The 26096-nt window shown below is 38.2% G+C and overlaps 1 protein-coding gene and 1 non-coding gene across 6 annotated transcripts in view; both read left to right on the forward strand.

The window, feature by feature from the left end:
- Positions 1-26096, forward strand: part of Tpx2 (TPX2 microtubule nucleation factor) — a 69951-nt gene that overhangs the window by 17799 nt on the left and 26056 nt on the right. For all 5 annotated transcript variants that reach the window (XM_004840597.4, XM_004840598.4, XM_021254916.2 and 2 more), the window contains 8 exons: positions 1281-1456; positions 5179-5301; positions 5755-5881; positions 17440-17565; positions 19062-19187; positions 22588-22709; positions 23723-23874; positions 25088-25259. In XM_004840597.4, coding sequence (XP_004840654.1) covers positions 1351-1456; positions 5179-5301; positions 5755-5881; positions 17440-17565; positions 19062-19187; positions 22588-22709; positions 23723-23874; positions 25088-25259 — 1054 coding nt within the window. In that variant the 5' untranslated portion in view covers positions 1281-1350. The remainder of the gene's footprint in view (positions 1-1280; positions 1457-5178; positions 5302-5754; positions 5882-17439; positions 17566-19061; positions 19188-22587; positions 22710-23722; positions 23875-25087; positions 25260-26096) is intronic.
- LOC147824697 (small nucleolar RNA Z39) lies at positions 5947-6009 on the forward strand. Its single transcript, XR_015442125.1, has one exon. It is a non-coding gene; the product is annotated as a small nucleolar RNA Z39 (small nucleolar RNA).

The raw sequence follows: 26096 nt of genomic DNA on the forward strand, positions 1-26096 counted from the left end.
GCTAGATATATCTGGAATGGAGGCTGATTTTAAACCTATACAAGTTTCCACACGAAAGAATATAAAACATTGTATACAGGGGTAGAGGTGGACCTATATTTTTGACTTGTTACTTTTAATTATTTTGCATATTGTACATTTTATGTGTATTGCAAAGTCATTTTCTTTTTTTTTGGTACCGGGGATCGAACTGGGGTCCTTGCGCTTGCGCAGCGGGCGGCAAAACCACTGAGCTAAATCCCCAGCCCTGCAAAGTCATTTTCTTAATAGTCTCCCTCGCTCCCTCCCTCCCTCCCTTTCTTGGCAGTACCAAGGATTGAACCTAGAGCTAAGTATGTGCCCTAGCATTGAGCTATCTTCTCCAGTCCAGAAAAAGTATTTCTAAGGAAAGAAATTGCCTGGCATGATGCATGGCTGTAATCCCAGTACTTGGAAGGCCTAGGCAGGATTGCTGCAAGATCAAGGCAGCCTGGGCTATGTAGTGAGTTCAAGGCCAGCCTGAACCACACAGCAAGACCCTGCCTCAAACAGAGCAAAACCCTGTACTTGCAGAACTGTATCTAGCACTTACTTTGTATAAGGTACTGTGCTAAGTACCTTGACAGATGAAGTATATACAAGTCAGATGCATTCTTGTTTTCAGGAACTTCGATCTACTCTAAATATAAAATTGAATGGCAAGTGCTATAGGAAAGATATAAACAAAGCACTGAGACTTTAGAAACACAAAAATATGTATGATAGGTGGAAATTGGGAAAGAATTCATAAGAATTGGGACATTGAGTGATTTACATTGTTAGGCATAAAAGTTTATGTGTTTCAGAAATTAGATTATTCAGGGCAGAAAGAGTAAATTGTGCAGAGGAGAATTAGAAATGAGAAAATGGTGGGGATTTAGCTCAGTGGTTCTGCCACCTGCCTCCCAAGCTCAAGGACCCAAGTTCAATCCCCGGTACCAAAAAAAAAAAAAGAAATGAGAAAATTGTAGAGTGAAGGAAAATACTAAAATAATGAATGTTAAACATCTAGCACAGTACATGGCATATTGTAAGTACTCATCAAACTTTTTGCTTCTAATTCAAATATGTTTACCCGAAGGAGTGTTTTCAAGTTATCAAAACAAACAAAAACCTAAGTTTTAGGTTGATTTGAGAAAGTAAGTATATTGTCTAGATGATTTTCTAAATTGTAAATATGGTTGTAAAACTAAAGTAGAGTAGGAATCAGTCAGTACTTTAGGTTAATCTGAAGCAAGTTTCTGAACCATTTCTCTCCTCAGAAATTGACCTGTTGAGAAACGTGATACAAATACTGGGAAAAACCTGCTCTTCTACACAAAGGGTAGGACAATGTCACAAGTTAAAAACTCTTACTCCTTTGATGCTCCCTCGGACTTCATCAATTTTACATCTTTGGATTATGAGGAAGATACAGAAAATGTAGATTCATGGTTCGGTAAGTATCTGCTTTCTCTGGCCCTTTTAGGGTTATGCTAAGAATCTTTTACAAATAGAAAGGCTTGCAAGAAAATAACTGGGACATAACTTTTGTTCTGTACCAAGAAATCTTGTCATCTATAGAAATAGTTGACTTTTGAAATACATGGATTTGAAGTTTATGTGGGTTTTTTTTTTTGATTTGTGATAATTTGAAAGAATTCAGCTGAACTGCAATAGCCTAGAAATATCAAAAAAATTAATACCTTAGGTATGTCATGAGTACATAAAATATATGTAGACAATAGTCTTATTTTATCATTTACTACCATAAGACATACAAGGATCTATTATAAAAGTTAAAGGCTGGGGGGGGGTGGTTTACACGCCTGTAATCTCAGTACTTGGGAGGCCGAGGCAGTGAGTTTGAGGCCAGCGTGGGCTACAAAATGAGACCCTGTCTTTAAAATAAAAACAAAACAGGGGCAGGGATTTAGCTCAGTGGCACTGTGCTTGCCTTGTAAGCACAAGGTCCTGAGTTCAATCCCCAGTACTGAAAAAAAAACAACAACACCATAACAGAAAACAACAAAAAAGCTAAAATTTACCCAAACTTATGTACGTGGTGTTATATGCAGAGAGAAATGTAAATAAATGCGAAGATGCAGTTTTAAGTCATAACTGTAAAATTAACTGGTATAATAATTGTGTAGTTAGCTTGTGTTTTGAAGAGCCAAAAGTTCTCTGCAGATTTTCAACTTGTGTGAGTCAGTGCTATAACTTCTGAGTTATTCAAGGGTCAGCTGTAATTGAAATGCCCTCTCGTGCCTGCCTCACAAGCATGAAGTCCTGAGTTCGATCTCCGGTATTTTGGAAATGGACCCTTAAGTACAAATTAATGTTATTTTGCAATTTAGTGTGACAGGTTTTTGGACATATGAGAAAATCCGGATGAAACAGTGTTTAGTGAAACTCCAGGACTCAAACATGTCTGTAGTGGTGGCAGCCACCTAAAAACTTGCTCTATTATCATTTGGGTATAGAGTATAATATTACAACTAGAATATTGACAATGATACAAATTGTCACTGTCACTCAGATTTCTCCAGTTTTACTTGTATTCTTTTTCTTTTTTGTGTATTTGTATCTGTATTAAGTTCTTTGTGATTTTAAAATTTTTTTTAAATTAAAAATATTTTTTTTTACTTTTTTGGTACCAGGGATCGAACTCGGGACCTGTGCTTGTGAGGCAGGTGGCAGCACCACTGAGCTAAATCTCCAGCCCTTGATTTTTTATTTTTTGAGGCAGGGTCTTACTATGTAGTTTAGGCAGGCCGGCTTTGAACTCACTATGTAGCCCAGGCTGGCCTGGAATTCATGGTGATTCTCCTGCGTCACCCTCCTAAGTGCTGGAATTACAGGCATGCACCACCATCCCCAGCCAAATTCTTTGCAGTTATATCACCTATGTTGTTGTTGTTTTTTGGTACCGGGATCCAACTCAGCACCCTGCGCTTTTGAGGCAGGCACTGGAACCACTGAGCTAAATCCCCAGCCCTGTTATAAGGTTTGCATATCTCAGTCAAGATATATTGCATAGTTTTAGCATCACAAAGATCCTGTTTTGCCTCTCTCCCTCCCTCCCTCTCTCTCTCTCTCTCTCTCCCCCCTCTCCCTCCCTCCCCCTCCCTCCCCCTCCCTCCCCCTCCCTCCCCCTCCCTCCCCTCCCTCCCCCTCTCCCTCTCTCCCTCTCTCTCTCTCTCCCCCACCGCCGCCCTCCCTCTCTCTCTTTCTCTTTCTCTCTCTTTCTCTTTCTTTCTTCTTTCTTCTTTCTTCTTTCTCGTACCAGTGATCAAACTCAAGACCTCACGCTTGCAAAGCTGCGGCAGAACCACTGAGCTAAATCCCTGGCTCTATTTTTCTTTCTTTCTTTCTTTTTGAAACCAGAATCTCATTATGCCTTGCCATGTTGTTATGCATAGGTTGGCCTTGTATTCGCAAGCTTAAGAGATCCTCCTACCATAGCTTCCTGAGTAGCTAGGACTGCAAGTGTGCACCACTATGCCTGGCTTGTTTCCTATTTATTTATTTGAGACATGGTCTTGCTATGTATTCCAAACTGGCCTTGAACTCACTGTGTATCCCAGGCTGACCTCAAACTCATGGCAATCCTCCTGATTCAGCTTCCCAAGTGTTGGGAGTATGGGCACATGCCATCCCACGTGGCACTTGTTGCCCTTTTACAGCTACATTCACCACCACCACCCCCAATCGTCCTCTTCTTTTTTTTAATTTCTCGAGACAGGTCTTACTGTGTAGTCCAAGCTGGCCTTGAACTCACTATGGTAGCCCAGGCTGGCCTTGAATTTGTGACTTGCTGTGTCAGCCTCCCAAATGCTGGGATTATAAGTGTATGCCACCCAGCCTGGCTTCTCTTAATTGTTTTTTTGTTGTTATTGTTATTTTGTTTTTTTGCAATACCATGAATCCTGGGCCTTTGCTACATCCCTAGCCTGATTTTTTTTTTTTTGGTACCAGGGATCAAACTCTGGTGCTTGCGCTCATGGGGCAGGCAGCTGAACCACTGAGCTAAATCCCCAGCTGTCTTCCTTATTAAGAGAAATCATTATCGCCGGGGATTTAGCTCAGTGGTTTCGCCGCCTGCTGGGCAAGCACAAGGCCCCGAGTTTGATCCCCAGTACCAAAAAAAAAAGAGAAATCATTATCAGTTTGTGGTAGCAACAAAAATGATCCCATTATAGTTGCACTTATCACTCATAGTGCAGTGTCCAAATGTGACAGTATCTGCCATTCTCTTGGAAAAAGATTTTAGTGGCATCCACTGGGGAATCCTGACAATAAGAGTCTGTTGGAAGTGGTGTGGGAGAAAAAGTAGATATAGGAGGGTCAATTGTCCTAGAGGCTCCTTCCCCATGCTTTGCTAGGACCTGGAGAATATGCCTGAGCTGAGGGGTTTTTTTTCAAGTGTTTAAAAAAATAAGAACAGAAAAACCAAACAAAAATGAAATATTAGCGTAACAATACTACTGGTAACAGTTTGGAAGAAAAAAATTTACCCACAATCTTTCAAAATTACTTTAGCTCTAGTATTACTTTATTTTCTTCCAGATAATCCCATCTTTTTGCACAGTTGTAGTCAAAGCGTACTTGCACAGAGAAGCTGTTGCTGGGGCTCATTGCATGCTGGAAGCCCTGTCAGTGGCTGTTGGTAGAACAGACCTTTTCCTGTTTTGCACTGACGTTCAGGCACAGCAGAGCCTAAGATAACATCCCTTGAGAGAAACTAGCTCTCCTCCATTCTCACACATCCCACACTCCCATCTTATTACTCTTGTTGAAGAAGAATCTATGCCTAAGAGAGCCAAAGCAGTTGCTAGCGGCTGCAGTTTTCTTTAAGAGGAGCATGATGTACTTAGGTGGTAGATAAGGCTAGGTCATGTTGTGTAGCTTTAATTGTGTATTAAGCAAAGATGAGCTATTCACAAGGCAGAATTTATACTTATCTATCATACATTGTTCAGTGTTGCCATTTGTTTAGTGATAGCTTTTGCAGTCTATCTCTGATACATAATGTGTACTCATTTCCTTTGATTGCTGGAATTTTGCTTGCTTTTGCTTCATGAGTTGGAAGAATACTGGAAGAGGGCTTTAGTCCCCATTTTAAATACCTGTTGCTGATTTGTTTTGTTTACTGTTTGGATATTGACTATCTTTTTACAGAGGAGAAGGCCAATTTAGAGAATAAGTTTCTTGGGAAAAATGGGACAGGAGAGCTTTTTCAGAACAAAACTTCCTTGAGAAAAGCAAATCTTCAGCAAGCTAGTCTCACACCTTTGCGACCAGGTAAGAAAGAAAATCGTAGAAAAAAGCTCCTTGACAGAAAGGTGGGGCAGTATATTAGGAGCCTGAAGAGCTGGGGAAATTACCTAAATGCTCTCTCTCTTGGTAGAATGGGCTAATTTCATTTCACAATGAATATAAAGCTAACCATGTGGTATGTTTTTATAAAAAATATTTGTTGAAACTTAAGCTAATATAGAATTTTATTGCTAAGTACATAAATGTTGTCCTTTTTTTTAAGTATTGGGGATTGAATCCAGGGCCTTTACACTGAGCTGCACCCCAGCCTTTTTAGAGTTTCGAGAGCATCATAGTAGTTCTTTTAAAAAAATTTTTAATTGACATATAAGTGAACATATTTATAGGATAGGGTGTGATAATTTGATACATGTATGCAATGTATAAGCAAAGTAGGTTTTCTTTGGGATGTGAGTGCTAATATTTGGTTTCCCACAGTTGAGAACACTTACTACAAAGAGGCAGAAAAAGTAAATCTTACGGAACATTCTGATTCATCAAATGCTTGTTGCACCCTGGAAGTTGAGGGAACCAAATCAAGAAATGCTCCAGCCCAGCCTCAGAGGTAAGACTGTTTTGGGCCTCAAAAGGTTCTTTTCATAATAATAATGTTAAAAACCCAATAACTTGATGCAAGTGATGAAGCAAAGCAGTATGATTGATGTTGTGATACTGTAAACGCTTTCTCATGCTTCAACAAAATCTGCCTTGATAGAACAGTCCTTCCTACGGGTCTATAACTATGGGAGACTCTTTATAATATCTTATTTAACACTTCAGAGCTGTGGGCTATTAGCTTGATTTATAGATAAGGGCTCAGAAATAAGGTGCTTGGTCATGGCAAGTTCATTTCAGAGTCAGGATTCAAATACTAATCAGTCTGTATAATTGTTACATCTTCCTAACGTCAAATGTCTCTCTTTGTTCTTTAGGTTTACTTTTTTTTTTTTTTTTTTTTGAGATGGGGGTCTTTCTTTCCTCCCTAGGCTGGCTTCAAATCCTGGGCTCAAGTGGTCCTTAGGCCTGAACTTCCTGAGCAAATGGGACTGCAGGCACTTTCCTCCTTGCCTGGTGTTCAGTATTACTTAAGCTTTCTCATGGTTATGTTTGTATAGTCTTTTTTCTCCCTTTTTTTGCCTTTTCTCCTTTTCCCTTTCTCCTATTTTTGCCTTTTATTTATTATTACTATTATTATTATTATTATTATTTTTTTTTTTTACCGGGGATCGAACTCGGGACCTTGCGCTTGCGAGGCAGGCTCTGGAACCACTGAGCTAAAGCCCCAGCCCTATTTTTTCTTTTTCTTTTTCTTTTTATTTTTTGTGGTGCTGGAGATTGAATCCAAGACCTCATGGAAGCTAATCACACATTCTACCACTCAGTTATGCACCTAGTCCTGCCTTTGATTTTCTTTTTTTGCTTGTGTTTGGTACCGGGGCTCAAACTCCTGACCAACCTTGAGCTCGGCGGAACCACTGAGCTAAATCCCCTGCCCTGATTTTCTTTTTTTTGTTGAGACAGGCTCTCAATTTGTAGTTCAGGCTGGCCTTAAATGTACTACATAGCCCAGGCTGACCTTGAACTTGCTACACTCCTCCTGCCTCAGTCTCCCAAGTGCTAGGATTATAGACCTGTGCCACCGTGCTCAGATTGCCTTTGATTTTGATGTGGATCTTTTACAGATAGTATGTAGTGGGATCTTGCTTTTTTTCTTTTTCTTTTTCTTTTCTTTTCTTTTTTTTTTTTTTTTTGATACAGGGTCTCTCTGTGTAGTTAAGGCTGGTAGGCTGGTCTTGAACTTACTATGTAGCCCAACCTGGCCTTGAACTCAAAGTGATCCTCCTGCCTCAGCCTCCCAAGTTCTGGGAGTATAGGCATGCACCACCATGTCTGGCTTAAATTTACAGATTCTCCTCCTCTCCCCTCCCCTCCCCTCCCCTCCTCTCTGCTTTCTCTCTCTCTCTCTCTCTCTCTCTCTCTCTCTCTCTCACTTTCTCTCTCTCTTTCTTTTTTGCATTTCTGAGGATTGAACCAAGGGCCTTTGCACTGAGCTATATCCCCTAGCATTTTTAAAGAAAACCTTTTGTTTTGAGTCAGGGTCTTTCTTTTTTTTTTTTTTTTTTTTTTTTGGTACCGGGGATTGAACTCTGGACCTTGCACTTGTGGGGCAAGCAGCAGAACCACTGAGCTAAATCCCCAGCCCAAGTCAGGGTCTTTCTAAGTTGCTGAATTGCCCAGTCTGAGCTCAAACTTATGATCATCCTACCTCAGCCTCCTGGGATTATGGTTATGTACCATCATGCCCAGCTTCACTGATTCATTGTTTTGCTGTCTCCAGTCTGTTATTTGCTTGTTTTAATTCTTTGAACATACTTGCAATAACATTGCTAAAATCTTTGGGACAATTGATGTCTAGGCCCACTTGAAACCTAGTTTGCATTTCTCTGTGGTATAGTTCCTCTTTTTTTATCTTCTTTGTATGTCTTTTTTTTTTTGGTATGGGGATGGAACTCAGGACCTTACACTTTTGAGGCAGGCAGTGGCACCACTGAGCTAAATCCCTGCCCCTTCTTTGCATGTCTTTAAAGTAGTGGTTGAAAGTTAGACTTGAAAATTACATTGTAGCAACTCTGGATTCAGTTGTATTCTTCTGAAGATGATGATGATGGTCTTGGCCAGCAAGTTTTTAACTTGCTTGGATTCCAGTACAAACTATTATCTTTCATTTGTGAAGCAGTTGATTCCTGTTCAGATTTGTTTTAAAAGCTTCTAGCAGCTGCTTTTTGAGTTGGCTTCCTATACCTGCATAAGTTAGTGATCAGTCAAGACTTTAAGTAGTTAATACTTAAGTGTTTTTCATAAAAACCTTTTAAGAGTTTTACCAGGCCCAAGATTTGTCTTATGATACCTCAAACTAGAAGACTTAAGTTTTGTGCCATCCCAATTTGAAAATGTGTTTAGATTCAGAATACTTAATCCATTTATTTTGGTTTTTTGTTGTTGTTTTTTAAGACAGGGTGTTGCTATGTGGTACAGGCTGGCCTTGAACTCACTATGTAGCCTAGGTTGGCCTTGAACTCATGGCAATCCTCCTGGCTCAGCTTTCCAAGTGCTGTAATTACAGGTATGCACCACCACGCTCAGCTACTTAATCCATTTAGGTTGAGCATCCGTAATCTGAAAATCTGAACCATTTTGAGTACTGACAAAACTCCATGACTAGAAAATTTCATACCATGAAACTTTGTTTCATGCACAAAATTATGAAAAAATACATAAAATTACCTATAGAAAGTGAATATGAGGGACTAGGGGCTAGCTGAGTGGTTTATTACGTGCTTAGCTCATATGAGGCCCTGTGATCAGTCCCCAGCATCCCTTCCCCCAAAAAAGTATACACAAAGCATAAAATAAACATTTTGCTTAAGAGTTGGGTCCCATCCTCAGCACATCTCATGTAAATGCAAATATTCCAAAGTCTGCCAATCCAAATCCCAAACTCATTTCTGACTAGGGATACTCAGCCTATATATATACAGATTAAGGAATTCACTTAATCAAAAAAGCAGTAAATTTACCAGTCTTACCCAGTGCAGTTACCTCTTTTAGAGAAGGACACCTCAGTGGTTTCTGCTTGCCTTTGTGCTTGTCCCTCTCAGTTTCCCATAGGCGCTTGTAATTTAGCAGTCAAGCAGGGATTTGTGCAGTTTTTGTTCAGATTTTGCTATCATGTCTTGTATCTTTCTCTAAACTTTCAGGATTTTCTCTTTAAATTTCCAAATTCTCTTTTGGCCTTGATTTCTGTCTTCTATCATCTCCAGCCTGTGAGACTAGTTTTATGCTGTTGGAGCTGCTGTGTTTGGGGACTTTGCAGTTGCTGGTTTTCATGAATAAATTGTTCCTGTTTTCTGTGTGCTTTTGGTTATTTTGCAGTGCTTTCAAATAGGTCTTTGCAAGGCAGTTGCTTTTTTTTTTAAGATACTTCCTTTTTTTTTTTTTGGTACCAGGGATCGAACTCAGAGCTTTGCGTTTGCAAGGCAGGCACAGTGCCACTGAGAATAGCTAGGTCTTTGTGTGTCATCTATATTTTGTAATAATTTGGAGGATGATTTGTCTGATAAATTCCTTTTGCACTATATAGATTTTTTAATTGAGTGCTTTCTCTTAGAGATTAACTTTTACAGATTAAAAATGAAATTTGGAATTTGATTCAAAGTGTAGGAGAGTGGGGGAAAATTGATACAGTATTGGCTATGAATTGATAATGACTAATGAATACCTAGCCATTCATTCTATTTTCTTCATTTTCAAGTATTTAAAAAATTCTCCATAATAAAAATTTTAAAATTGCATATACAAAGTGAGCATATCCTTGTTCTGAAATTGGGAATCTTTCCAAATCTGAAACTTGAGCTGTGATATGACACTCAAAGTTTGGGAGCATTTTAGATTTCAGATTTTCAGAGTAGGGATGCTCAACTGGTAAAGTCTATGGAAATAGCCCAAAACCTGAAGAACTCTGAAATATGAAACACTTCTTGGTCCTAACCATTTTGGACCTGTGTAATGTGTTACACTGTTAAGGATTTTTACTCAGAAAGTGTTGAGTAATTAAACATGATCTAAATAATTGGAAGGACATGCCATGTTAATGAATCAAGAGATTCAATATGTCAATCTTCCCTAACTGATCTTTGGATTCATTGTAATCCAATAACAATTCTTATGATTTTCATTTTGGATATTAAGCTGATTTTGAAATTTATTCAGAAATGCAAAGATCCAAGAATACCTTTGAAGTATCTAGTAGATAGCAAGGAAGGCACATTATAAAGCTACTCTGTTTAAAGCTTTATTGTATTTCCAAAGGATAGCAACAAGATTAGTGTAAATCAGATAGAAACTCACTTTCATTTGTATGAACACAGTACATGTCAAAGTTGACATTGCAGACCTATGGGGAAAGTTTTGTTTTCAAACAAACTGCTTAGATAATGCATATCCAAATAGAAAAAGACTTGGCCTCAATCTTACTTCATATAAAACAGTCAATTCTGGGCCAGGGATTTAGCTCAGTGGTTCTGCTGCCTGCCTTGCAAGCGCAAGGTCCTGAGTTCGATCCACGCTACCAAAAAAAAACCCAAAACAGGAGCCTCTCGGGCTGCTGAACCATCACCCCAGAGCGCCGAGGAGGTGAGCCACGTGAATGCCAGCACTCCCCCCCTCCCCCAGCTGTGCTGAGCCATTACCTAGATCCACACTGCAGAGTTGCAGGGGTCATAAAAGACATTGTTCTGAGCTTGAGAAGATAGAGTAGAAGCAAACAACAGAAAGAGGGCTTCTCTGAGGCCCCTTGATGAAAATTAAAGCCCACCAGAAAAGTGAAGAAAATCTCTGCAATAAAGGCACACCAGACCACCTTAGTTGAGGGAGCAGCGGTGTGGACCAGAGCAGCGTGGCTGGAAGCAGATCCCAGCCAGGGCTCCGCCCCGACCCCAGAGGCTGGGGCATACCAGCCCAAGCCAAGGGCCTTCCTGGAAAAGAGCTGCACAGGCACATAAGCAACAGCCAGAGGTTCACCCCAATAGCATCAATAAGTGCACAAGACCCTAGCCAGAAGCTTGCTCACACAACTGGAACTGGGGTACACAGCCCCCAGCCAAAGACCCTCCCAGACAACAGCTACATAGGGGCCCTAGTCAGTGATACACATAGATATCATCCCAAGTGTCCACAGGCCCCAGCCAGAAGCCCATCCAGACAACAGGTCAGCTCAGGGATCCAGAAGGCCACCTTTCTGAACCCAGGAACTAGTGTACTGGTGAGCAGCAGAGAAAAGGCCAGCTCTGTGGCTTGCTGAGAATTGAAGACCACTGGGTGAGCAAAAAGTTGCCTCAACAAAGGCACAGCAGGTTGCATCTATTGATTTGAGAAGACATGCAAACAAGCCTCAAAACCAGACTTCCAGATCACCTAAGGCAACCCCAAAGGGAAAAGAGATGGAACAATCTGATACTCAACCACCTGGACTCCCTGAACTGGCAACAAAAGAGGATCTGGAAAAAATGAAATCAGAAATAATTTTTCAGATATCAGCAGAGATTGTGCCCATAGTGCAAGAAATGGTTAATAAATCTAGAGCAGACACAGATAAAAAAGTAGAGGAGCTGGGGAACATGATTGAATCCCAACATAGGAAACAAATGGAATCCATAAAACAGATGCAAACACATTTCCAGGAGATTAAAAACTCCATTGAAAGTTTACGCAGCAGAATGAGCGAATGTGAGGACAGAATTTCAGATATAGAAGATAAGATTGCAATTAGTGACCAGGAAAAGAAAAATTTCTTTAAAATAGTAAAAATCTCTTTTTTTTTGGACTGGGGATTGAACTCAAGACCTTGCGCTTTTGAGGCAGGTGATGGCACCACTGAACTAAATCCCTGGTGAAAATTTCTTTTAACATAGTAAGGGACCACAGAAAATCAATCCGGCAGCTGCTAGATGATACAAAGAAGAATAACATAAGACTGATCAGAGTCAATGAAGAAACAGGAGAGAGTGCAGACAACATAAAAAAACTGTTCACAGAAGTGATGGCAGAAAACTTCCCAAGCAGGGGAAAAGAACTTGACATACAGATAAGTGAGGCATATAGGACTCCAACTAGCCTTGATCAAAAAAAAAATCTACACATGGGCATGTAATTGTTAAGATTCCAGAAACCCAGCAGAAGAACAAAGTTCTACAAGGAGTTAGAGAAAACAAACAAATCACATACAAACGAAAACCCATCAGAATCACAGCAGACTTCTCAACGCAAACCCTCAAGGCCAGAAGAGCTTGGAGTGACGTATTCCAAGCCCTAAAACAGCCTCTAACCCAGATTGATGTACCCTGCAAAACTATCTTTCAAAACTGATGGAGAAATAAGATACTTTTGTGACAAAGAGCACCTTAGGAACTTCATGAATACCAAACCAGCACTCGAAAAAATTTTAGACAACATCCTAGGAAAAGACGACGAGGATCCCAACCCCAGGAAGCCCAGCAGAATGAATCCATCAGGCATGACAAGAAATTAAATGCAAAGGGGGAGAATCCAACAAAAAGAAAAAGTCATGACAATGATAAGTCAGTATGTATCAGTTATAACCATCAATATTATTGGTCTCAATTCACCAGTCAAATAGATTGGCAGAATGGGTCAAGAAACAAGATCCAACAATATGCTGCATACAAGAAACACACTTAATTAAAAAAGAAACTCATAGACTGAAAGTTAAAGGGTGGAAAACAATCCTCCATGTGACAGGAACCTGAAAAAAAAGCAGGAGTGGCTATCCTTTTTGCAGATTGAATGGATTTCAAAATCTGAAACACTTCTTGTCCCAAGAATTTCAGATAAGGGACAGTCAACCTGTATGTACAAATCTATTATGAACATGTGTTTTCATTTCTCTTAAGTAAAAACTTAAGAACAGAACTGTTAGTTCTTAACCAGTACCACAAGAAATTTCTGTATTGTTTTCTGAAATGGTCTTATCATTTTACATTCACATTAGCAGTATTAGAAAGTTTTAACTGGTTCACACCTAAACTGACATTTGTTTTTTTAAAACCTTTTAACTTCATCTCCCTAATGAGTGTATAATATGATCTTGTTATTGTACTGATTAGTATTTTTCTGGTTCTAGTGTTGCATACCTTTCCTGTGCTGTACTGGCTATCATCTTCTTGGGTCTACTTTTTAATTGGGTTATCTATTAATGAGCTGTAAGAGTTCTTTATATATTCTTGTCATAGGTTATATGTTTTATAAATATGTTCTGGTTAAGGACTACTTTTCATTTTCTTAATGATGTGTTCTTTTAAAGTTCTAAATTTTCATGGAATCTCAGTTATCAATTTTTTTCTTTTATACATCATGTTTTTTGTGTCCTAGGAAATTCTTGCCTACCCTAAATTCATGAACATTTTCCTTTATAATTTCTTCTTAAAGTTTTATAGTTTTAGTTTTTCATGTTTAGGTTCATAGAGCCTTCCAAGTTTTTTTTTTCTTTTTTGGTACCGGGGATTGAACTCAGGACCATGTGCTTGGGACGCAGGCGGCAGAACCACTGAGCTAAATCCCCGGCCCCTTCCAAGTTATTTTTATGTATGGAAATAAAGGGTTGAGGTTAATCTTTTGAATACGGATATCAGGAGTTCTAGTACCATTTGTTGAAAAAATTATCTTTTCCTCTGCCCTTGAGTTGAGTTTATGGTCTATAAAATGTTAATGTTAAATAATCTTTCAAAACTCAGTGGACCATATATGTGTAGTTCTATTTCTAGATTCTGTTTTATTCTATTGATCTATATGTCTTTCCTTATGCCAGCATTGCCTTGATTACTGTAGCTTTAGAAGAAGTCTTAAAATCAGGTAATAAATGTCTTCCAACACTTTTATTTTTCTTTTTACTTTTCCAGGTCCTTTCTACTCCTGTGTAACTTTTATTTATTTATTTATTTATTTTCCTACGTAACTTTTAAATTTCAATATCCAGGGCCAGGGATTTAGCTCAGTGGTTTTGCTACCTGCTGCGGAAGCGCAAGGACCTGAGTTTAATCCCTGGTACCAAAAGAAAAAAAAAAAATTTCAATATCCAATTCTTCATTTATAGCAACTATAGATAGACCTGAATTTTTATATATACCTTCTGTTTTCTAATCCTGCTAAATTCAAATACAAGTTCAAGGGGCTCCTAGAGATTTCTTAGTATCTTCTCTGTAGATGATCATTTCATCTGCATATAAAAATTTTACTTCTACCTTGCCAATCCTATGCTATTTGTTTCTTTTTATTGACAGACTATTTTGGTTTGGGCCTATGTTTCAAAGTTCAATCAACAGATGAAGAGTGGGCATATCTTCCCTTGTTCCCCACCTTAGGGAGAAAGCATTGTATCTTTTCCATTCATATAAGGCATTTTTGCTGGAAGTACGGAGTACATGTCTTTTGTCTGTTGAGAAGATTCTGTTCTACTTCTAGACTCCTGATAGCTTTTACCATGAACAGCTGTAAAATTTGGTCCAATACTTTTTCTGCAACTACTGATAGGATCATATGGCTTTTTCTTTTCCTTTGTTAAAATGATAACTTTGGGGGTGGATCTTCTAATGCTGAAACAACACTGCCATCTCTATAATAAAACCACTTTCTACGTACTGCCAGATCTGACTTCTAATAGTTTGTTAAACAAATTTTTATTTATATTCATACTTTTCTATTCTCTTTATCTAGTTTTAGTATTAGTACAATGTTGAGTTCCTAAAATGAAGGGAGAGTGTTCCTTCTTTTTTCTGCTTTAAATGTTTGATATTATTTATCAGTTAAAATGTATGTGAGCCTGTTGTTGTCATATAGGTAGGTTTTCAAGCTAGGAATATACTTTCTTTAATAGGTGCTATTCAAATTTTATATTTCTTCCAGAGTCAGTTTCATTAATTTGTCTTCCAAGGTACTTCATAGAAGTTGTCAAATTTGGCCAGGGATTTAGCTCAGCAGTTTCACCACCTGCTCCACAAGCGCAAGGACCTGAGTTCGATCCCTGGTACCAAAAAAAAAAAAAAAAAAAAAAAGAAGTTAAGTTGTCAAATTTATTTCAAAAAATATTTTTATAATATGCTTTCTATATCCTTTTAAATTCTGTAAAATCTGTGGTAATGTCCTCCAAATCTTGATATTGTAATTTTATTACACTGTTGGAGTTTTTTTCCTTTTTGTTTTTGTACGGGGGATCAAACTTGGGACCTTGTTCTTGTGAGGCAGGCAACAGAACCACTGAGCTAAATCCCAGCCCCAATATTGTAATTTTTAAAAAATGTATAATTGATACTGTGTAATAGGAAGAAAAGGTCTATAAAGGAGTAGGGGACATGGGAGGGTTAGGGGAAAGGAAAGAAGGGAAAAGAAAAAATATAAGAAAAGGAAAAAAGTGGAAACAAAGTCTTTGTAAATAGGGAAGGGTGGAGGAGGTGAAGGGAGGCCAGGGGAATGGGGAAAAAAATTAAAACCAAGATATGTCATGTAAAGGCACAAGATCCCAATGATAAATGTAACTATTTTATACCTAAAATGTACCAATAAACTTAAAAAACACAAAAAACCCCAGTCAATTCTAGGTGAATCACAGACTTAAATGTGGAAGCTAAACCAATAGAACACATAGTGCTAAATATAGGAGAATATCTTCATGTACTTGAAATGGTGAAGGATTTCCTAAGTAGAACATTTGTAGAAATAACCCTAACCATTATGGGGACAGAAGGGGTTGATAAATTTCAGTACATGTATCTAATCAAAATATAGCATAAAGAGTGAAAAGCCAACCCCCAGAGTCAGAGAAACTGTAAAACATAAAACGTTTATAAAAGGCTCATATCCAGGAAGAGTGACGGAGAAGCTGAAAACAGGCAAAAAGATTTGTACTAACATAGCATAATCTGTTATGAACAAGGATAACCACATGGTCAGTAAGTAAATAGTGAAAAGGTACTCAGTCTCACTGAAAATCAGAGAAAAGCAAATTAATGTCCTATGACCCAGCAATCTTATGACTTATATACCCGACAGCAGTGGTGCACATGTGCACCCAGAGGCATAATATGAAAATCTTCATAGCAGTAGTATTTGTAATAGCTAAAATGAGGAAAGAACATAACAATAATAGGCTGGATAGTTAGTGGCACATTCCTATAGTGGATGTTATACAACCATAAAGATTAGTGAATTAGGGATATGTGACCCTGTGGCTGTATCTCATAAACTTAATATCAAATTAAGTAAGAGACAGAAAAGAATACTTATTGTCTGATTATATTCCATGAATTCTTCTGTTTTCCTTATAAATTAATATACCACATTTATGGAATGCATGCCTATTTGGTATAGCATGATAAAGAGAAGTTAGTGATTATTGTAAAAGTCAAGTTAGCAGCTCTTTTGACTGTTGTATTTCTTGGTCTGGATGAGTGATTCCATGAGTCTCCCTTTTATAATTATTTGACACCCCCTCACTCTCACCCCCTCAGTTCTGGGGATTGAACTCAGGGCCTTTGTACTGATCTACATCCCTGCTCCCCTTTTTTTAGTTTTTAATTTGAGACAGGATTTCATGAAATCTTGAGGTTGCCCAGGCTGGGGTTGAACTTCTGATCCTCCTGCTTCAGCCTCCCAGAGTGTTGGGATTATAAGTGTGCACTGCCACACTTGACTTATAATTATTTGACTATTAATATTTTTGTATTTTTAGTAACTCTTGTATTTAATCAAAAAGGAATGTGGGGGTAGCTATGAAGAAAAAGGAGAAAACAAATACCTTAGTTTCCATGACATCATCTGTTTAGTTTCAAGTATGAAGGTAACCAGCTGTGACTAGTTACTAATAAATAGGCTGTCATGTCACCTCATCTTTTTTTACCTTAACCTATAAAGAAAAGAAGGCATTGTAGTAGGTAATGGCTGGCAGCAGTTTGTTGTTGTTGTTGTTGTTGTTGTTAAGGAGGAAGGGTCTTGTTTTGTTGCTAGGTTGACCTCCATCTCCTGGCTCAAGTGACCTTCCTGCCTCAGCCTTCTGAGTAACTGGGACCATAGACCTGCCTCACTGCATCCCACTCTGTTCTCTTATTTGTATTTTTAAATCAGCTTTATTGAGGTCTGATTTACAAATACTGTGGTTGAATTTCAAAAACTGTCAGGAAGAGATTAGATTTTGAGAGTGTAGATAACAGTAAAATTTTTTTAATTTTTATTTTGGTACAGGGGATTGAACTTGGGTCCTTGTGCTTGCGCAGCAGCCGGCGTAACCACTGAGCTAAATCCCCGGCCCCAGTAAATTTTTTTTAACTTTTAAAAATATTTACTAGTACATGTTTGCGGTACATAATGATTATATTCATTGTGGGGAGTTGCTACATGTACAAAACACATCTCAATTCTCTGTACATCACCTCTCCTTCACACTAAATTTTTCATAGCTCTTTGTAGTTTGGCATACTTTCACATTTCTGAAGAACATTTGGGTATCTGTAGATCTGTTGATTATGGATAAAAATTTTATCAATATTTCTACCATAGGATATCTCTTAGACTCTCTGCCCAGAAGAATATGGAGAAGAAAGAAAAACACCATGTTCAAATGAAAGCAAAGAGATGTGCCACTCCTGTAATCAGTGAAATTCCACCTTCCAAGAAAATGAAAATGTAAGTAGACACGACTTTTTTGTTTGTTTTTTGAGACAGGGTTTTACGCTGGCCTTGAACTCAAGCCAATCGTCTTGCCTCAGTCCCCCAAGTGCTGGAATTACAGGTGTTCATCACCACACCTGGCTGATTGACACACTTATTCCCAAGGGGTGACATACTCTGCTTTGTATACTGCCTGTAAGTTAAATTTCTTTCCTGAATTTAAACTTCTAGTGAACCAAGTAGAATTCCAAGTGGGTATGTCTTCAGTCTTGATACACCTGGGGCTTGGTAAACTCCTAACACTGTGTCCATGATGAGGGCAGTTGTTATGTGTGTGTGGAGGGTGTGGAAACCTTAGTTGACACAGGTTTTACTCCATTTACTCCTGTGGCTAAGGACAAGCCAAACATACGGCACATTTTCCCATCAGTTAGGAATGTATTTTGTGGCAAACAATATTCACCTAGAGTGTTTAAATAATAGTGACTTGTTTGCTCCAAAGAAGTTTACAAATAGTTTCCTGCTTGCTTTGTTTCAGTTGCTGAACAATGGCTATCATCTCTATGATACTTAGGTTTGTTTTTTTTTTAAGTACTTGGTGCTCAAAATGGCTGCTCTGTTGTTTCTTAGCTTTTTCCTTTGGCGGCTTCTTTTTTTGGTTTTTTAAGGCAGAATCTTGCTACATAGCCCAAGGTGGCCCCGAACTCACAGTGATCCTCCTGCCTCAGCAGGGATTACTAGCCTGCCTTCCTTTGGCTTCTTAGTTCATTATCAGAAGATAACTGCTATATCTGTAGGCATAGCATCCATGTTTAAGAGGAAAACAAGTGTATGGTAAGGAAAGAGAGTAGCATTCATATCAAGAAAAGGAAATCTTTCTCAAAAGCACTTAAATTACATCTTAGTTTCCCAGACTGTCACTTGGCCTCCCTAGTTGCAGTAGAGACAGTAGAAATAAGTACAGTACTTACTAACTAGTAGCTTGCTGCATTGTTGCTTTTTCTAATAAGAAAGAGATGGAATGGATAGTAGGAAGGCAACTATAATGAGCAGATAGAATCTTTTCTTACCCTCCTAACCACCATTGGCCAACCCTAACCTTGATCTCTGTCCACTCTCTCAAGGTTTATTCATTGGAGATATTGGTATCCAAGAATCTGCAACCTGCAGCCTGCAGATTGGACAGGCCCATGTTAGAATAAAAAGTATATTTTAAAAAGAAGTTTGTTTAAACTTATATATACTATCTATATTTTTATATGTGACTGAAGACAATTTTTCCTCACTTAATGTGGCCCAAGCAAGCCAGGCATGTCCAGCCCATTGGCCTCAGATTGGACATACTGGGTGTAGCAATCTTATGATACTATTGGAAAAATTTTGTGGTTAGAGCATGTTTATTATCCTAAAAATGAGAACATTTGAACCATGTTGGTAGATTTGGAGGGGAGGTTGGTGTGAAATATGCATTAGGGAATTGAGTGTATGTTTTTTGTCCTTTTTAATTCAAGTTCTCAAAACAGAAAGGATCCAGAGGAAGAGGAAGAGGGCAGTGCTCAAGATACTTCCAAAAAGAATAAATTTTCCCCAAAGAAAGCCAAGGGCAGACATACTACACCTCATGTACCAACTATAAAGTAAGTTTTCTTTCCCAGGTTAAACTAAGAGTGAACAGTACAATTATAAGTGGGTGCATCTGCAATCTTTTTAGTGCACCTGGAGCTGGAGAAACTCCTAAAGCTGTGTCCATGGTAGGTGAGTTGTTGCCAGTATTCTAAGTGCTGCTGAAACCTTAAAAAATGAGAAAATATATTATTTAAATATAACCTTTATAATATATAAAAGTTAATAAAGGTTCTTACTACCTAAATTGAAGTTTACTTTTTTTTTTTAACTTTCAGATATTTTCACCTTTTTTTTTGATACCAGGGATTGAACTCAGCACCTTGCACTTGTAAGGCAGGCACAGTACCACTGAGCTAAATCCCTGACCCTATTTTCACATTTTTGAAAGCTTCCTCTGGCCTTTATTCAAGTAAATATGCATATTTTCACAAACAGTTAATAAACAACCTTTGGGTTCTGCTTAGTCATTTGCCATGAGATGATTTTTTTCCTGTACTGCTCCATATGTTTGTGTTTATACTTTTTTGGTATTGTTAATATTCTATCAAATTATATTTAACCATCTCCTGTTGTAATGTAGTTCCCAGTTTTTCACTGTAATCTGTGATTATACAGTAATCAGTGAACCAGCTTTATAGGCAGAGCCATTTCTTTGAGGAATCTCCTTAGAATAAAGAGATTCTTCCATCAAAATGTCTTATGATTTTGTGAGGATTGATATTTGTTGCCAATTTAATTCCCGAAATTAAAGCACCAATTTATACTACTATTGGCTTTGAATGAATATTTTTATTTCTTATATTTTATTTTTTAGTTTTGCTTTTTGAGACAGGGTCTTACTATGTAGTTCAGACTATCCTTGAACTCACTTTTTAGCCCAGGCTGGCCTTGAACTTGAGGTAATCCTCCTGCCTCAGCCTCTGAAGAGCTGGGTTACAGGCATGTGCCACCATGCTCGGCACATTTCTTGTATTGTTATCTGCTTTCTTTTACCTTATAAAATTGCTGCAAATTTAGTTAACGCAGCATTTTTTTTCTTGTTCTTCAGATTTTCTAGTTTTGGTTTTTTGAGGCAGTTCAGTTTGGCCTTGAATTTGCTAGGTAACCCAGGCTGTGATCCTCCTGCCAAAACCTCCTGAGTGTTAGAATTACAGGCATATGCCACCACACCCTGCAAAAAGTTTTAATTTTTTTTTCTGGTACTGGGGATTGAACCTGTGTTAGGCAAGCACATTCTCACTGAGCTATACTTCCAGTCCTTTTAAAAATTGATACAATGGGCCTGGGGATTTAGCTCAGTGGTTCCGGCACCTGCCTCGCAAGCGCAAGGTCCCGAGTTCGATCCCCGGCACAAAAAAAAAAAAAAAATTGGTACAATTTGATGGCATCAAATTAGTTTTAAAATTTTATAAATTGACAGTGTATAATTGTATATATTTATGGGATGCAAAGTAATGTTATGACTTTTAACAACAATATAGAATAATTAAGCCCGATGTGGTGGCGCATGCCTGTCATTCCAGCACTAGGGAGCCTGAAGCAGGAGGATCACTGTGAGTTTGAGGCCAGCCTGGGCTACATAGAGAGTTCAGGGCCAGCCAGAACTACAAAGGGAGACCCTGCCTCAAAAAACCAAAAAACAACAACAGCAGCAAAAAAAACAATAAAATAAAAAAATAACCCACAACTAGAATAATTAAATCAAGGTAATATATCCAACACCACAAATACTTACCATTTTTTATGGGGGAACAACTGAAATTTACTCTTAGTAATTTTGAAATTTGCAATACACTATTTTTTTTTTTTACACTTTATTAAATTCTTTTATTGATTGCAATACACTATTATTACTACATTAATTATGCTGTGTAATAGATCTTAAAAAGCACTTATTTCTTTTCTCTGAGATTTTTTTTTTTCCATTAAGTTTATTGGTATATTTTAGGTATAAAATACAGTTACATTCATCATTGGGATCTTGTACCTTTACAGGAGTATTTTGGTTCTTATTTTTTTCCCCTTTCCCTGCCCTCCCTTTACCCCCTCCACCCCTCCCTATTTGTAAAAACTTTGTTTCCATTTTTTTCCTTTTCTCATATTTTTTCTTTTCCCTTCTTTCCTTTCCCCTACCCCTCCACTTCCCCTTGTCTGAGATTTTTGTACTCTTTTAACCATTATCTCTCTTTTCTTTCCATCCCCAGCATCAATTTTTTTTTTTTTTTGGTACCGGGGATCGAACTCGAGTCCTTGCACTTGCTTAGCAGGCGGCAAAACCACTGAGCTAAATCCCCAGCCCACTGTGTGTTGAATTTAAACATGTGTCAACCACTTCAGAATCATCTGATTTAACAGTCATAAATATTCTGTGAGCATTAGTTTTCTATTCCTCAACTTTCAATAGAGAAAATAGGCTAAGACAGGTTAGTTTTCCCAAGTCTATATAGGCTAAAAATAAAATGTGAGAATTGGAATTTGACTTTTAAGTCTGTCTTCTCTGTTAAACCTAGTTTACACTATTGCCATATTTGTTGTAACTATTCTCCCCATTCTTATTATTCACCATTCTTACTTGTTTTGCAGTGCTGGTGATGAAGTCCAGGGCCTTGTGCTTGCTAGTCAAGCACTCCACCACTAAACTACATCCTCAGCTTGCGTGCTTGGTTGCTTTGCTTTGCTTTCTTTTTGTGGTACTGGGGATTAGACTCAAGGCCTTGCACTAAGCTATATTCCCAGCATCCTCTTCCACTTTTTAATTTTCATTTTTTATTTTGAGACAGGATCTCACTGAGTGTATAAGTTGCCCAGGCTGGGCTTGAATTTGCAATTCTCCTGCCTCAGCCTCTCAGAGTGCTAGGATTACAGACCTGTGTTACCATGCCAGGTTCTACTGGTTTTGTTTGTTTGTTTTTGGTACCGGGGATCAAACTCAGGACCTTGCACTTGGGAGGCAGGCAGCTGAACCACTGAGCTAAATCCCCAGCCCTCTACTGGTTTTTTAGATTAGATATTTCATGTGTCATAAAAGCTAAATCATTGTATAATCAGATTTGTGGCTCTTTTGTAGTCTCTCTCTTTTTTTTTTCGGTACCAGGGATGCAACTTGGGACCTTGTGCTTTTGAGGCAGGCGCTGGAACCACTGAGCTAAATCCTCAGCATTTTATAGTATCTTTTACAGTCAGTTTTAGCTATTTTTAAAAATTTTTAATGTTTGATATATAAAATATGCATGTTAGATTTTACATTTTTGTTTATAGTGTTGTCTAATTAAGCCAGTATTTTTATTAGATAACTTTTGTTTTTGATGGTTATCATAAGTTAAAAAACGTAGTCTATATAATGCCTTTAATTCTTCTGAATCATTGAATACCTTTTTTCTCTCTGATTTGTTCTACTGATTTGCCCTTTAGGCAGAAAGTTCTCAAAAGTACTGAGGAGCAAGAGTTGGAAAAGAGCATGAAAATGCAGCAGGAGGTGGTAGAAATGCGGAAAAAGAATGAAGAGTTCAAGAAACTTGCTCTTGCAGGAGCAGGTCAGCTGGGCTTTGGCTGAGTATTTTATGAGAGTGCTTCTTATAATCTTGGTAGGGTTTCTTTGTTCTCTGCAAAAAGGATTTCTCAGTAGTCAGCAGAAAAATGTTAGTTTAAAAGACTGAACATGGGCCTCATTTATACCCCAGCAATTATTCCTTATAATGTTTTACCTACATTGGCCCTTAGAGCATGCTTTTTTTTTTTTTGGTATGGGGATGAACTCAGGACCTTGCACTTGCCAGGCAGATGCAGCGCCACTGAGCTACATCCCTGGAATTTATAGGGTTTTGTTTCCCTGTTAGAGATGCTGAGTTAAGTTTGCTTTTGAAGTCAATACATAAGGGCTACAGATGTAGCTAAGTGGTAGAGTGCTTGACTAGCACTTGTAAGGCCCTGGATTTGATGTCTAGTACCTCACATATAAAATCAGTCTATGGGTTTTCCTATCAAAGGTATCCCACTAACTCTCCAAACCTGTGACTACAGCTTGGAAATGAGATTTGTCTTCTCTTTTGTACTTCTTGTTTGCATCTGACTAAAGGGCTTCAAATCTAATAAGACTCAATGAATGTAACACATGTGTTAGTGTCCAGAGGGCTACCTTGCATTTGGGGTTAAATATAGGTAGAGAAAAAAGTTAGATCCATGGTAATTGAAATAGTGAAAAGATAGAGTAAAAGGGGATTTATTGATGTTCTTGATTTTTTTTGTTTTTTCTGATTTTTTTGAGGCACAGTCTTGCTGTGTAGTTGAGGCTGGGCTTGAACTCACTGTGTAGCCCAGGCTAGTCTCGAACTTCTGGTAATCCTCCTGCCTCAGCCCAAGTGCTGGGATTACAGGCATGTGCCACAACACCTGGTGCTGATGTTCTCTATTCTTTTTTTTTTTTTTTGTACTGGGGATTGAACTCAGGACCTTGTGCTTGTAAGGCAGGCGAAGGAACCACTGAGCTAAATCCTTGGCCCATGGTGGTCTCTATTCTTAATGTTATCTGTATGTCTCTGCTCCTCAGGGCAACCTGTGAAGAAATCAGTGAGCCAGGTAACCAAAGTAGTTGACTTCCACTTCTGCACAGATGAGCGAATCAAACAGCATCCTAAGAACCAGGAGGAATATAAGGAAGTGAACTTTACAGCTGAATTGCGAAAGCATCCTCCCTCTCCTGTAAGTTAATAGGCTAGATGAATGTGGTTGTTGCTAATTCAATTCAGATTTCAGGAATAGCAGTTGTGGTCACTAATTACCCTAGTTTAGTTGAAAGAAGCATATGTTTTGAATTAAGACATGTAAACCTTTAAACTGTGATCTTGGACAAATCACTCTACCTCTGGGAATCCTCTTACCAAGTTGCTGTGAAAATTAAATTAAGAAGGTACATAAAGCACATAAAAATATGTGCAAGAATTTGTAAGTATAGGTATTTCTTCTGCTACAAAATTGAGAAAATCTGCATCTGCAAAATTATGTAGAAAATACAACAGACCTTATGGGAACAAATGGGGTTGTACAGACCACTCAAATCCCATACGCTTTTATAAACAGAGGTTCAACGAAAACAATGACAATCCTAAATAAAAATTCTAGAACTTAAAGTCTACATGCATTTGTTGTTGGGATTGCCAGTCTTTTGTGGTCTTAAACCCAGAGTTTGTGATGCTACTTTTCAGATATGTCTTTGAAAAGTTTTGCTTTCAGCCAGACAGCAGTCTTAAACAAGACTAATGATCCAAGGAGTAGACTTTTTCATCAGTCAGTTTGAGGGAATGTATGTAGAGGCTGATCTGATGCAGACCCAAAGCCAGTTCAGTTTTTTTTAATGGGTTTGGGGTGGGATGCTTTTGCAACTCTCTTTTTTCTTTGAATGCTAAGAAAGGTTGCTTTTTTTTTTGTACCAGGGATCAAACTCAGGACCTTGCGCTTTCAATGCAGGTGCAGTGCCACTGAGCTAAATCCCTGACCCTAAGAAAGCTTGCTTTTGATTGGTTCAAATCATTAACATACTTAGGGAAACTGCATATGTACTGTTGTAAACAGATGATTTGCTAAGTGCTAGATCATTTCCTTTGTAAGCAAGAGAAAGAAATGCAAGCAAGCTAATCTTGTAATCTCAGTACTTGGGAATTTGGGAGGCTGAGGCAGGAGGATGATGAATTCATGGTCAGCCTAAAGAGTCAGAACCTGTCTCAAAAAAAAAAACCATGATGACTGATTATAATCCTTGCTGAAGGACGGACAAATATAATATACTATCAGAATATAATAATAATGGTTTTATCTGAGGTCTTTTTATTTTGATCTTCTCTACTGAATGTCTGGCTTGTGGTAGGTCTGTGCTTTTTTACAACGTTTCAGTTGGGAACAACTTTTCTCTTTACAGGCTCGAGTGGCTAAGGGATGTACTATTATTAAGCCTTTCAACTTGTCCCAAGGAAGGAAGAGAACATTTGACGAGGCTGCTTCTGCATATGTGTCCCTGGCACAGCAGGTTGAGGCGTTCCATAAACGAACCCCTAACAGATATCATTTGAGGAGCAAGAAGGAAGATATTAGTAAGTTTCCTACAATATCATCGATGACTGGAGCCTTCTCTAGAATTTTTAACACAGGAGTGATGGTTCTTTGTATAGATGATGGAAGAGTAAGAGGAATGTGTGCAAATGTTGATGGATTTATAGATACAGTGATGAATAGATGAGAGATTCTAATCTAATAGTTTCTGTCTTTATGAAAATAATTAAGATGATAAGGAGTAAGGAGTAGAGGTGGTATAAAATAATTGCCAAGAGAATGGGCCTAGTATTCTTGATAAAGCAGAATGTGATCATTTTGCCTTTGGGGTCTCTATAAAGTTTTTTTCTCCTTGGATAGGCTTTGTTTAGCACTGTATTTGGTAGCCACACAAGTTCCTTTAAGTACAGCATTTGATTTTGTCAGATTTTGAATTAGGAAAATAATGATGTCTCTGCTTACCCTCATGGAAATTTTAAGTATTAAACATGACTTTTCAAACAGTATGACTCAGACTTACTCTGATATGCTCTGCTTTTTGGAATCTGATTCCTTTCAAAGAGAAAGAAAATTATTTCATACAATTTTTATTTAAAATTTTGTACAATTAAATAGCTAAAAAATGGTTATATGCATATTTGAAGCATGGTTTATTTCTTTTGTTTTTGCTTTTGGTACTGGGGATCGAACTCAGGACCTTGCGCTTGTGAGGCAGGTGCTGGACCCCACAGTGAGCTAAATCCCCAGCCGCATGGCTTATTTCTAAAGTAAATAGATTTGATTTTGATATCCCACTGCATTGTGATAAGATCTGAATTAGAGGAAAATCATTCTAAATAATTAGTTATGACAATTGATAGGATTGTCCCTGGTCAGGT

This window comes from Heterocephalus glaber, unplaced genomic scaffold, assembly GCF_053883595.1.
Source record: "Heterocephalus glaber isolate CG9 unplaced genomic scaffold, H.glaber_assembly_v1.0 deba00001532, whole genome shotgun sequence".
Taxonomy (NCBI): domain Eukaryota; kingdom Metazoa; phylum Chordata; class Mammalia; order Rodentia; family Bathyergidae; genus Heterocephalus; species Heterocephalus glaber.